This window comes from Mugil cephalus, chromosome 14 (genome assembly GCF_022458985.1).
Source record: "Mugil cephalus isolate CIBA_MC_2020 chromosome 14, CIBA_Mcephalus_1.1, whole genome shotgun sequence".
NCBI lineage: Eukaryota > Metazoa > Chordata > Actinopteri > Mugiliformes > Mugilidae > Mugil > Mugil cephalus.
Window position 1 is genome coordinate 7,918,387 of NC_061783.1, and position 13,964 is coordinate 7,932,350.

Here is a 13,964-nt window from a genome sequence, read left to right on the forward strand (position 1 = left end):
TTGATGGATGAGGTGTAGCTGGCACTTTGTTTAGGTCCAGTGGACACAGAAAAGGGATTCATCAACACCTACATGTGTCAACTACCTGAGTGTGTACAAGAGCTAAGGACTTAGTGAGAGAGGTAGGGGTGCAGGTGATGTATTTGTTTATGCGCCTTGTTCTAGGGTTATGACTCTTCCTTGTGCTACTGCATTTCTTTGTGGTCTCTCTAACTGGCTTCTGGTTGATAAAGTTCCAAGGATGTATGGAAACAATTTGCCTGTTTGTTTACTCCACGAATCATTCAGCGGTGTCATCTGGCACTGATGATCTGCATACAGCGTGGTCACTCACCCTCTAGAATTACTGCAGCAGAGTGAATCAATGTGACTAAGTGAAACAAATTTCTTCTCGTTACATGTTGGCATTGCTAAATGCTGACCACGGAAAAGAAAGTTTTGTCAGGAAAGTTCGTAATTCTTTTAGAATCTCCATGGCAATTAGCACTGAAAAGTGTCTGACAAGGATTAATGCTGGGAGAATTAGGGGTGATCTGTTGTTTTTCTGGCGTGTTTTAATCGGAAGGATATTTTGGCATCAATTTAATGTTATTTCAGGACTTACTGAAGCACCCAACTTCTCTTTGTAATGTTTAAGTGTTATAACCTTTATCTTATCCTGCATCCTAACACCATCTCCTCTCCTTGTTTCTAAAAGCATTTCGCCACAATGAGTGCCCAGACCCGGGTGTGCCAGTCAATGGGAAGCGCTTCGGTGAAAGCCTTCAGCTGGCATTCCATTCCTCCTGTTAGGAGGCTTGTAAGACCCTGCTCCAAACTATCTCCTCATCTCAGATGGCAACGGTTGGACAACGCATTCTCGCTGTGAAGGTGAGCAAGGGAAGATTACTTTTGAGACCCTATCACCCCATTGTAATTAATGCCACAATATTGGATATTTCTCCATTACTTTTCACTTTTGACCATAAGCGAAATTAAGTCAATTAGATAGTAAGGGGCCTGGGTATGAGGGATATAGAGCTGACTGACATAAAGTTGACAACCTGATGCTGTCACAGTAGACTGCTCAAACATTTTGAAGCTCAGTTCATGCGTTTACTTTCCTTTTTGTCATGCTGAGATCATACAGTAAATTTTTGTAAGGGGGGGCTGGGTATAGAGGGATATAGAGCGTTGACTGACTATAAAGGTTGACAAACCCCTATGCTGTCACCAGTAGGACTGCTCATAACAGTTTTGAAGCTCAGTATGGGCGGTGTTCATTGCCTTCTTGTCAGTGCCTGAGCTCACCTAACTCCCAGCTAATTCTGGTCAAAGAGGTGGAGCCTGAGTAGAGGTGTAGCAGGCGATTGACGCTTAGGAAACTAGCACCTGTGACCATCCACCTGTCACTCAAAGCTGCCACATCCTCACTTACAGTTTTTGAATGTAAGCTGTCATGAAAAGAGAAATTAGATACTTTTTTTAAAACTTTTTTGGACATTGGCTCAATTTCAGAACCACCCTTTAGTGGCCATTTAAGGGAACTGCAGCTTTTAGCTTTATTTTTCAGCTCCATAGGCTGCCCAGCGCCACTACATATTATATGTTTGCCCAAGTTAGGTCAAAGAAATCTCTGATTATTCTTTTGAAACAACTTTTTCCATAAGATCGTACCCAAACCAAAGTATCTGATCATCAACAGCATTTTTGCTTCTACGGCATGAGGTGAGACCAAGTACTAGTCAAACTAATGACATAAAAATAAAACATTTAATATTAATTGTGAACAATACAATGTGGATGTATTTCTTATTTTTTTCCCCTGTCACTACTGGCACTGAATGAAATGATGATGTTTAGCTTGTGATTTAAGTGATTAGTTGAAGGTTCTGACACCTCATTAGTAAGGTACCCATTGTGTTGTAGATTCAGAAGTACTGAACTGGGAGTATACAGTATGTTGTATTGTTAACTAACTAGCTAACAATGCAACACAACTGTGTCTTAACAGCCCAAATGTGGATAGATTGTTCATGTTATTTTTATGTTAACAGCTGGCTAAGCTATGACGAAGCTGTGCATTAACCAGCCTTTACGGACATCAGCTAACTCTAAGGAGCCTAATCAGGTTCACTATCCACGATACGCAAAGGAGAGACCATTATTAAAACATGTCACTTTCCCCCGTGTGCCACAGCAGCTTTGTATTCCTCCGAGACCATCTATCATACCCCTGCGTTTGTAGCGTAATGCGTTTTATAGATGTCCTTCAGTATGCTGAGTTGGCTGATTAAATCATTCCACTTCAAAGGGAGTGAGGAGATGGCACTGTAACGAAGCCTTCCGCTGTGCCTGTGTGTTCTGGTTAAGGATAGGCAGTTAAAGAGACACACGGCAAAGTGAGCTGTAACAGAGACGAGGGTGCAGGAGAGAGGTCGATGAGCTCCAGTGTCTTTTGTGCTAGCGATCAAAGATGTTCCATTTTCTCTTTTTGATAGGGACGACAGCAGCGCCTTTGTCTGAGGGGCTTGATGATACATTTAAAACAACAACGTGGCACATACGGGAATTCGTAATACATACAGTGACAAGTGTGTTACTTGGAGAAATGGTTAACCTCAAAGTGAGCTGTCACCAGTCTACGTTAGATAGAGTCTGGCAGTTAGAAGAAACGGGGATGGGCCCAGCTGATGCATGGGTTCATCTATGGTTATTGTCATACATCATCTGGGAAATACATGCATAATTCAGAGTCTATCTGCTCTTTCTCTCCCTCCATTTCTTCTCTCTTCCTCTCTCTCTCTCTCTGTCTTTCTCTGTTAGCCCCATGTGGAGGAGATCTGAAGGCTCCCAGCGGGATCATCCTTTCCCCCGGCTGGCCAGAACTATATAAGGAGGCCCTTAACTGTGAATGGATCATTGAGGCTCCTCCAGGCTACCCCATCAAGATCATCTTCGACAAGTGAGTGAGATAGAAACCAACCATATTTTTTCCTTTTGTGCCATCTTTGTATCCACATCTTAATTTCTCTTCTTGCATTCTCTTTCTAAATTCCCTTCCCATTTCCTGTCTGTGCAGTAGATCCAGTCCGAATTAAAGTCTACCCCAGCCACATTTCTGTAGCGCTTGATCTGTTTCTGTGATACCCCCTTACCTGATTATCCTCAGATATCCTCACAGTTTAAACATCTGTAGATCTGCAAGCATGTAAACACATATATATGTAATTGGAGATAGTCTGTCAAGGGAGACTACAGAGCTTAGGGAGGAGGTAATTTGTCCTGATATTTGAGAGTAAAGGAAGCAGAGAGAGAGAGAGAGAGACTGACAGTTGTAGGATCAAACGCTACATTAGTGTTTCACCAAGGCTCATTCTTGCAAACCCATCCCATCCTCACCCTCGCCACGCCATGCAAAATGAATACAGCATAAATGTTTGTTGCCCTTTAATTTTTATGTAACATCAATAAAATATCACAGACCGCTTCATTTAGATGACATGGTTCTGAAACCAAGCAATTTATCTGTGGCTTTTGAAGTTGAAGTGGCCCTGGCAACAAAAAACAGAGGCAGGCGTACACACACAGACATACTACAGATGTGCACTCACCACAATCTCAAGGTTCCTCCACCTTAGCTTTCAGCTGGTCCCATACTTTGTTGATTAATAGAGCTGTTACTAGTTACTAGTTCTGAATTTCATCGAGCAAACCCTCCATTTACCAAAAGGGAAATCATGCACTGACGGGCCTCTTATTTTTTGTATATGACATATTTTAATTTCATCAGTTTTGTGGAACCTACAAGTGACACAAACAAAAACAAAACAAAAAAAAAACAACCTTGTTTTCCTGTTTTCAGGTTTCGCACTGAGGTCAACTATGATGTCCTTGAGGTGCGCGATGGCCGCTTTCCCTCGTCGCCTCTAATTGGGAGCTACCAGGGCACCCAGGTCCCCCAGTTCCTCATCAGCACCTCCAACTTCCTGTACCTCCTCTTCTCCACTGACAAGAGCCATTCTGACATTGGCTTCCGTATACGATACGAAAGTAAGGCTCGTGAACCTGATGAACTGCTTCACACTGGCTGACTGAACAAGAGCTAGCCATGAGCCTTTGTTCCCTTCACTTGTCAGCCTTGACTTTAAATACAATCTCCGCAGGCTCTTAACTTCACAGTAAACTTATTAGAACACCTATAATTACAAAGTTAATGGGTCGAGATTGTTCTGTCAGATATTCCTGCCTTGACACATATTGCTACGCTCCAAATTTTATTTATCACACACACACTTGTTCGATCCACCAGTCACTTGCAGTTTAATTCCACGCTCAAAAAAGTTCTTCCCATGTGGTGCAAAGCTCCAATAATATTAATAATTGATGAAAACCAGTTGTCTTTTAACATGTTGCGAGCCCCTCTTTGACCTGTTTAAACCACGGTGACACAAGTCTAATTAAAGTGGAGCCGACAGTTTTGTGTCTCTGTCTTTGATCATCGATCTTTGTGTTCTCTTTGTTGTGCCCTTCCCCTGCAGCCCTGCAGTTACAATCAGATCACTGCGTGGATCCTGGTATACCCGTCAATGGGCAGCGCCACGGCAACGACTTCTATGTGGGCGCTCTGGTGACATTTAGCTGCGACGCAGGGTACACTCTCAGTGACACAGAGCCTTTAGAGTGTGAGCCCAATTTCCAGTGGAGTCGCCCCCTGCCTAGCTGCGATGGTATGTTCCAGAATATTGACCTAGAAATGAGTGGTCCCCTGCCAGATTTCTCCCTTCTCATAAATGGGATTAAAGCGAAATTCATTGTTGTGTGTTGTTACAGATAAAACATGAGAAATCATCTTGAGCACTTTGCTTCATATTGCGTCACATTTAAACTGCTATTTATAATATAAAATCCATACAAGATAACATTTCTTTCAATGACTCTTGTTTTACTTTAAAAGTTTCTGCTTTGTTTCATCAGAAATGTTTTATATGTACGGCAGTGAACTTAGCCTTTGATGTTTCCCCTTTTCCTCATCTGTAAATGCTTTTAATTTAAAGACCATATTGATTTCTGCCGACTGTGAAGTCATATTGATAATATCACTCTCCTTTTTATGCTATCTTGAAGGGCACCTCCTGTAAAGTGCATTTTACCATACTCTAAATGCACAGACAAGTTTTGCAATCGTTTCAGGAAATTTTATGTCTGCCTCTGTGCCCCCTCTGATTTCACGTCTCCGCTTGCTTTTCATTTCTCTCTTTCATCCATCTTCCTCTCTCTCTATTCGCTCCGCGTCGGCAGCATTGTGTGGGGGTTACATCCAAGGCAACGCCGGCACCATCTTGTCTCCCGGCTTTCCAGACTTTTATCCGCATAACCTGAACTGCACATGGATAATCGAGACCTCCCACGGCAAAGGTTAGCCGAGAAAATTCCGTGTCAACACATGCAGCAGTCAAATTCAATTTACCTTACAATGTCATTTCCCCCCACTGCGTGGCCTTTTTATTTTGCCGAACAAGCTGCCTTTGTAAGACTGGAGCGCTGAGAGGCTGGCCTAGGGCTACAGCGCCATGGGATGGCTCTCCAGTCATGTCACCTTTGGTCGAGTGCTCACATCAAATTGATACAGCCTTATTTGCAGATGTTCGCTCTGTGCGGGTGTGGTGTGTGTGATAAGTAGTACGGCAGGAAGACTGGGATTTGATGTGGTATGCATTGTTAAAGTCCACTGAATATTAATTCACCAAATTATTCATTGCAAGTCAGAACTTGCAAGACCACAGAGGGTCATCGCTGCCACCCGGGGCCACGCCCCTCTGAGCGGCAAAAACATGGTGAAATGTAGCAGTAAATACAGAGACCTGGGAAAATCAGATCAAATTAAGGACAACTGGACTCAACAATGATCCATACGAACTAGTATGGATTTGGAAAAGTGGATTAGTCTCAGTTTTAGTTAGTTTATTATCATTTCAGTTATGATAAATGTAACTAAGTAAAAGATGCTAATGCTAAGAGCTTTACTGAGGAGTAACATTAGCCGTACAATCACAATAGTTACTGTTGACAACAAAATAACAACATTGTCAAACTTATATGTTAGCCGTCCAGAATGTAACTTAAGAAGTAATTTAAGGTGTGACTTCATCAAAAAAATTACATTAAATGTGAACCACAACACCAGGTTTCAATGCCTGGATTCCAGCTGTTTCTTAGTAATTCAGAAATCCATATCTGTTCTTTTTACAGATGTCAATTTCTGCCACTCAGTCACTGTAACCACGGAGACTTCCACTTGCCTTCACGTCATGCATATACCCTCTATTGTTATTGAACACATCACATACTGGATATTCATTGCAAAACATTCACATATGGGAAAGTGAAAAATTTCACAGCAGAGTAGAGATGATAAATTTAAAGTTGGGACCTTTCTCCTCATCCAGGCGTCCAGTTCACCTTCCACACCTTCCACCTCGAGAGCCCCCACGACCATTTGCTGGTGACGGAGAACAGCAGCTTCTCTCAGCCCCTGTGGAGGCTGACGGGCTCCACGCTGCCTCCCCCGCTCAGCGCCGGCCTGTTCGGAAACTACACGGCGCAGATCCGCTTTCTGTCCGACTTTTCCGTTTCCTACGAGGGATTCAACATCACTTTCTCTGGTGAGAAGAAATGAAGTCGTGATCAACAGTGAGAGGGGAAATCAGGGACAGTTGGTCACGGTGCAGGATTAGCATGTGTAACAGCTGTGTGTAGTTACGTGAAGGTAGTTAAGTGCGTCTTAAGGAAATGTTTCATTAGCAGTTAAGAGTGAATGACAACATTTTTGCCTTCAAGGTAACAGGTTCATTATAAATAAGTACGTTTTGAAAGGCCACACAGAAACTGTAAAAACAAAATTAAGCAGTGACCGAATTGAATTGAGACTTGAATATTTGGAATATTTTCATAACTTGTAAAATCCCCTTGGGGACTTTGTATATTAGTTTTAATAAATGACGTTTGATGTTTTGATGCTCACAAAGTTTACCCTCATATTTATGTGTGGAAACATTTAACCTTTTCAAAGACTTATTACCAGTATTTAACATTGATGATGTATTGTCTCTGTTTTTTTCCAGAGTATGAATTGGAGCCATGTGAGGATCCTGGAATCCCACCCTACAGTACCAGGAAGGGGCTGCAATACGGAGTAGGCGACGCCCTCATCTTTTCCTGTTTCCCTGGTTACCGACTGGAGGGTCCAGCGAGGGTCGTGTGTTTAGGAGGCAGGAGGCGGGTGTGGAGCTCCCCTCTGCCAAGGTGTGTTGGTAGGTGGTCACATGCTTTATTTTGACTTTTGTCACCCCTTCCCCCCTCGAATCCCCCACCCCAACGTCACGCAGACTGGCCCTTCACAAATTAAGAAATGTACATAACTGTCAGTCACATAGAAGATATAAGCCGTTTCTCTTCCAATTCCCCTCGCTGTCTTCTCACTCCCACATTTTCTCTCCATTGGATAGCTTCCCAGAAAAAGCCTTTTCGACTTTGTCCAAATTACATAGCGCTGCAGTCGTAAAGAGGATGGCATTAAAAAGCTGACATATGTTAATTATTGTTGATAACGCATGCAGAACACGCCGGGTCAATCCACAAAGCTCTAGGTCAGGGTGTTGAGTTTCTGATGCAATGGAGCATAAGTGCTTTATTTATGTGTTGATATGGGGATGAATTATACCCTAAGGCTCCTAATGATAGGTGAATCACAGACTGTGGCTGTCATTGACGTACGTCTGACAAGTGAGTTGTTTTTTTTAATATCCTAAAAGCATTGTTAAACAGCAGGAACATTTTTACCACTTGCACATTTATTATTTTTCATTATTATTGTTCATTTCTAAACTTCGAAAGTAATTTGTAGATCATTACAATTTTCCACTCTATTGGAAGCAAGTAATTGCTCTTTAATAAACACAATTTCAGTCAAGTGTTTTCTTACTAACACACAAAATACATCTGATTTATTTAAAAACGTTGCCTGGTTATGTATGTGTGACATAAACTTATTAACACACACTTGCCTATGTTGCTCACGTTTAGCTGCCTGGAGTTCAATGCTGCAGTCTCTTTCTTTCTTTTATTATCATTATTATTATAATTTTTTTTGTCTATAGATAAATCCAGAAGTGTGGCAGTGAAGATAGTTTCCTGTTCTTTTGCTTCTCAGCCTTATTTTAGAAACTTCCTCCACATGCCTCCCATTGCCTTTCCTTATCTTACCTCACTGCGTTTGCAAAGTTAAAAGTCAGCCTGCATTTGTGGTTATTTACATTCTGGCCATGATTTGTCTATAGCAAACTTTGTACTCGTTTTATTTCTATATTTATTTTCTGTTTTCCCACTTCTTCCCTGCTGCGATTCAGAAAAGGCAGTCTTCAAATAGAGTTTAAATTACCGTTGATCATATTCAGATTGCAGTGTGATTATGATGACATTTAGGTATCGCCAGTGACCGTATTCCTCTCCCCATCTCCTCTCCCATCTCCCCTATGCATGAAAGCATCAATAAATACACTCTGAGTTTCAAGCATATAGCGATTGACATGTCTTCTGCTCTCTCCAACACCACCATCTGCTCCCTCTCTCCTCCTCCTCCTCCTCCTCCTCTCTCTCTCGGTCCGCGTGCATCTCTGCCCCCTCTCCTTTTCTCTAGCTGAATGTGGCTCATCCGTGACTGGCATGCAAGGGGTGCTGCTCTCGCCCAACTACCCCGGTTACTACGGCAACAACCACGAATGCATCTACTCCATCCAGACGCAGCCTGGCAAAGGCATTCAGCTCCGAGCACGGGACTTCAGACTGGAGGAGGATGACATACTCAAAGTGAGGGGACGCTGGGAGTCGTGTTCTCACCGTGTGCATGCAGCCTTCTTATGCAGCATATCTGTGCGTGCACACCTGACCGTCTTAATTCAGATGTTTCCTCCCACTCTGTCTTCCTCCCTCCCAGGTCTTTGATGGCAGCAGTAATAATGCTCGCCTGCTGGGGGTGTTTACAGGCAACGAGCTGCTAGACATGACCCTGAACTCCACCTCCAGCTCCATGTGGCTGGAGTTCATCAGCAATGCGGATAATACCAGTAAAGGCTTTGAGCTGCACTTTACAAGTGAGTAATGCAGTCTCTGCTGCACACAAGCATAACCTTTATTTACATCTAATTCTTAACACTTTACAATAACCACACTGATTCTTCTGCGTCACCTCTTGCCTTTCACTCTCTCTCAAAGGTTTTGAGCTGGTGAAATGTGAGGATCCAGGTGTCCCCCAGTTTGGCTACAAGCGAGAGGACAAGGGTCATTTCGCAGGGAGCTCTGTGTCATATAGCTGCGACCCAGGCTACACCCTAAAAGGCCCAGAGGTGCTCACATGCCTGCGGGGTGAAAGGAGGGCATGGGACAGCCCCCTTCCACTCTGTATCGGTGAGTTATTGTGCGCCCTCTGAGGAGGGGTTGGAGATGTGGGAAGTGTGCCCATAGTGTTGGCAGAGGTATCGGTTTATTCGCCAATATAATTATCATTTCTGCTGATTGGGGATTGTGTATTGCAAGTTCAGTTTTTTACTTTTCAGCAGCAGGTGGTGAGGGTGGCACGTGGTACCAGGGTTGTGCATGGACGTAGTGTAGTTCCTCATATATAAATAGGACATTAAACAGATATGAACTAAAGTGACCCTTGGCCACATGTAAAGAGAGGATCATAATTATTCATTTATTTTCAGTGTCACATATTATTTGGTAACTTCGCTCAAAATGCGCAGATGTTCACAAAAGCACATTTTTTCAATGATTAATGCTGCAAACATTTTCTACACACACACAAATCCCTTTTATGCAAATTTACATTCAGCTTCATAACAGTTGATTTACAACTACTAACTATTTGTGGACATCCCTTTGCGAGCTCAAAATCCCATCCTCTCTGAATTAAACCTAAATGCTAATTTGCTACATAGCTAATGTTGGCTGGATAAATATTTTAGGATAAGTAGTTGGCCATGAAAATCAAAACAGAATGTTGGCTGAATCGACCTCTCTTGTTTCACATCACGACATTTCATAAAGTCCTGAAGCAGCAGTGTTTACAAAATGCATGTGACAAAAAGAATTAATCATATAATGCCTTTGTTATACCTATAACCACTTAGGTGTGGGTTATATGACCTCAAATTTTATATCACTCTGTGTTATTATTTTTTTTTTTATATATACGGTTGAATTCTATGTATCACATAATTGTTGTGAATGTTGGCAAAGTGGGGATGAAAATCAGCTAAACAAATTGAACTCCATGGTGCTCATACGATCTTCTGTCCATCATCCCATGAAGCCAGCCCAGATAATTTGATGGGCCCAGTCAGATCTTTGCTGGAGCATAATCAGTTCCCAAAGCAGTGACTGTAGACTCATTTTCTGCTACAAAAATGTGTAGGTTGTGAAAGTTTGAGCTGACTTCCATGCAACTAATTTTAGGCTTTTGAGCATTGATATAGCTTTATAAACTGTTCTTCATTAATCTTTCAGTTGCTTAATGTATCACAAAAGTGCAGAGAAGTGGGACAGAAAAATAGCAAGTTAAGTGTTTCAAACTTCATAAGTCTGTAACAATTGGTTGTATCAGCTATATTGTAAGTTGTTACCTAGTGTATGTTATTCTGTCCTACATTTCCTTACATTACTGCTCGTTACATCATTTTAGGTTAGATAAGGAAAAAGAAAATGTCAGGTTGCATGAAGAAGCATTAGGTTGTGTCATAAAATCACAGTGTTTTCTTTACCATTTGGCACATTGTGAATCCAAAGCAGCTTTAGCTTTTTAGCAGATGTCTAACCTTTGTGAATAGCTTTGCAGTTTGTTTTAGCATCTGTGTGGTGCTTTAACCGGACCCCATGCGGTGCATTATCTCATCAACAGATGACTGTGGCCTGTATAGCTTTTCATATTCATATTGCATCATCATTGCAAATGTCCCCCTTTCATGTTATTTCGTCTCTAAAATAGGACTCGCTATATCAACTGCAGCTTTGAACAGAAAAGGCAAGGTTTCGATAAGTCCGTCCTCCGTGAGAGTTCAGGATATCAGGATATGTCCTCATGTTCATGTAATTTACAAAATCTATAATTTACACAGTGCATTTAGGACACATTGTATATTTTTCAGAAAAATTCAATTGACATTTTTACACACACACACACACACACACACATTCTACCTAAATAGTGTCATGCTTACAATACCAGAGCAATTTTTATTTATTTATTTTATTGGACCTTCTCCCTGATGACACTTTGACAGTCTCTCAGAAAACCAGCCAGAAACCCACGAAGAAAAAACGAGCAGACAGGTGTTCTTTGACATCAGCCAAGGTGATTAGAATAGTATTGCTCAGCTCTCTTTTCAACCCAAACTGACAGGTAATTTCATGTCTGGGTATAAACAACATTCAGCAAGCTGTATATCCCTGAACACGTTTGTCCTCCCCGTGCTCCCTTCACTGCAGGTGATAGCTTAACAGACAGAGTGAATTTGAGAGTAGATGAAGAACTGGTTCTGTTTGCAATAGTGGGATTATTTTCTTCTAGGGAGGACACATGTGGGAAGGGTAAAGGGAGCAGGGGGAGGAAGGACATTGAAACTGAGATGAAACTCGCAGTAACAGTTTGTATCCTGAGCGTCACAGAAAAGAAAAGATGCAAGGTAGAATCCCAGAGCAGCTCTGGAGTGAAAGAGGGTTAGTGTTATCATTGTTTCCACATATTAATGTCCAATCAACAGAACAGCTTTACACGTTGGTAAAATAAAATGTCTTGTGTTATTTCTGATCCCCCACACGCATTAAAACCCCTCGGGGCTGAGACGGAGAGAGAGCCCGGGTTGCTTTTAGAAAGTTGTATGTGGAGACATAGATTGAAGGGGTAGAGTCGCTGAGGGAGTTAGACTGCCGTGGCAGCATTGAGCAGTCGTTTCTTAGGTCATAAGGCAAGAAGAAAGAGATGGCTTTGTCTCACTGTGATAGATCACCGTCTTCTCTTTTCACTCCATGAAACAGCAAGTTTTCTTCGGCAGAAAAAGCACGAGTGGGAAAAGGTGGAAAAGGGTTAAAACCTCAGCAGGAGTGGAAAGATGAATAGGCTCACAGTTTTTTTTCTTTCTTTTTGTATTTTACTTCCTCTGTCCGTGTAATCATTTCAACACATGACATAACAATCATTTATTAAAATATAGTGTAGAATAAGCTCTGTCTGTGTCTTTATGTTTTGATGAGTAATAGTGATCAGAGGAGACCTTGGGTAATTATTGCCATTTAAAGGACTTTAAACAAATAATGCTTGATGGAAAGGCCAAGTGTTAGAAGTGTAAGTGTGAGAAGAATAAGAATAATAGAAGAAGGCATAAGAAATAGAGAAGTGCTTATGCTTGTGTCTTTCAAATGGTCTGTTTCCCTCTCAGTCGAGTACTACTGCATTAAGTCAGATATCTTTCCCCTGTGTTATTTATTACTTCCCATTCTCTGTTTGTCTGTGTCTACCTCTGAGTCTGCCATTGCTGCTGTATTTTTTAGTACAGTCTACTTGTCGCAGATGTATTTTACAACCATTATCATCACTATCATCATCAGTATGAATCCAAGGCCTCCACTTTTCTTCTGTTTGAAGGAGCTATTTTTCTCTCAGGGGAAGGAAAACGAACCGAGAACACTTTCACAGTCCTCTTGTCAGTTAAGATGGCCTCAAAATGTGAACAAAACACTTGAGATCTGATGTTGTTGGTGAACTTTTTTTTTTTTTTGGAACTTTTTTTCAATTCAGAGCAGGGTGTGGTAATTGAAGGAGGGCTGAAAATTGCTTTTCAGTGACACAGTGTTTCTGATAGCGATTCATTACTCGAGGCTTGGGAAAAGAAAAAAAAAAACTCTATTTCTCCCACTGTTCTAGACAAACCTGTTTTTACCTGTGATTTAGCTCCATAGTTTCACAGATGCCAGTTTGTGGTGTCAGTCTTTTAGAGAATGAGCTTATGTTGGGTGCTTCCCTGGGGGCTTGTTGAACCTGTGATACGATACTCGCTGCAACCACTACTGCTGCACACCCACGCGAGCACGGCTGATGAATGACACTCTTCTGATGAAAAAGTGATTCATGACAAGCCTTCCACTCACGGCCCATCGTGTGGTTTATTTTGACAGTCACACATCTGGTCAGCGCACACGTGCTGTACATGCTTTTTTTTTTTTTCTGACTGATTATTTGCCATGTCAATGAACACATCTTCTATAAAAGCTCCAGTGAGCGGGAGTCTGATAAATTGAATGTTGTGTTTTTCAGTCAACAAGACCATCAGCTCTCACGAGATGAAATCACGGTTGAGCCAAGGAGACACGTAGAGTGTATTGAGTTGGCTGGTCTCCCTCCTATCATTCAAATTGCAAACAAGATGATGGAGTTCATCACATCAGAGCATTTGACAGCTGTGTCAATAATTAATAATGAAGAGAGGAAACTGATGAGATGTGCTTTACTGGAAGCGGGGTGATGCACTTTCTCTCATGTTAAGTATGTGAACTTGCTGTATCATTTATTAATTTTTTATCCTTTTCTTTGTTCACCTCCCTCGTCTCCATCCTCCTGTGCCCACTCGTTTTTCCAGCGGAGTGCGGGGGCACCATCAAAGAGGAGCCGGCCGGCCGTATCCTGTCTCCGGGCTACCCAGCTCCGTACGAGCATAACCTGCACTGCATGTGGACCATCGAGGCTGCCCCTGGAAGCACCATTAGGTCTGAGCTACACCCTCGGTTTCCTTATTTCTTTTGTTCACTTTCTAGTTTTCTGATTACATTGTTCTGTTACAGGCTTTCTTTCAATCTACCACCTTTCAATATACTTCCAATTTAGCCCCCCTCCCATCCCTGCCCCCTCCTTCCTTTTTTTGCAGCAGTATTCA

The 13,964-nt window shown here is 42.0% G+C and overlaps 1 protein-coding gene across 1 annotated transcript in view; it reads left to right on the plus strand.

The window, feature by feature from the left end:
• The window catches only part of csmd2 (CUB and Sushi multiple domains 2), a 236,551-nt gene that overhangs the window by 140,156 nt on the left and 82,431 nt on the right, over nt 1–13,964 (plus strand). The window contains exons 16-26 of the mRNA XM_047605624.1: nt 698–787; nt 2,806–2,944; nt 3,845–4,032; nt 4,521–4,709; nt 5,281–5,397; nt 6,429–6,644; nt 7,104–7,292; nt 8,678–8,847; nt 8,975–9,131; nt 9,253–9,444; nt 13,671–13,797. Coding sequence (XP_047461580.1) covers nt 698–787; nt 2,806–2,944; nt 3,845–4,032; nt 4,521–4,709; nt 5,281–5,397; nt 6,429–6,644; nt 7,104–7,292; nt 8,678–8,847; nt 8,975–9,131; nt 9,253–9,444; nt 13,671–13,797 — 1,774 coding nt within the window. The remainder of the gene's footprint in view (nt 1–697; nt 788–2,805; nt 2,945–3,844; nt 4,033–4,520; nt 4,710–5,280; nt 5,398–6,428; nt 6,645–7,103; nt 7,293–8,677; nt 8,848–8,974; nt 9,132–9,252; nt 9,445–13,670; nt 13,798–13,964) is intronic.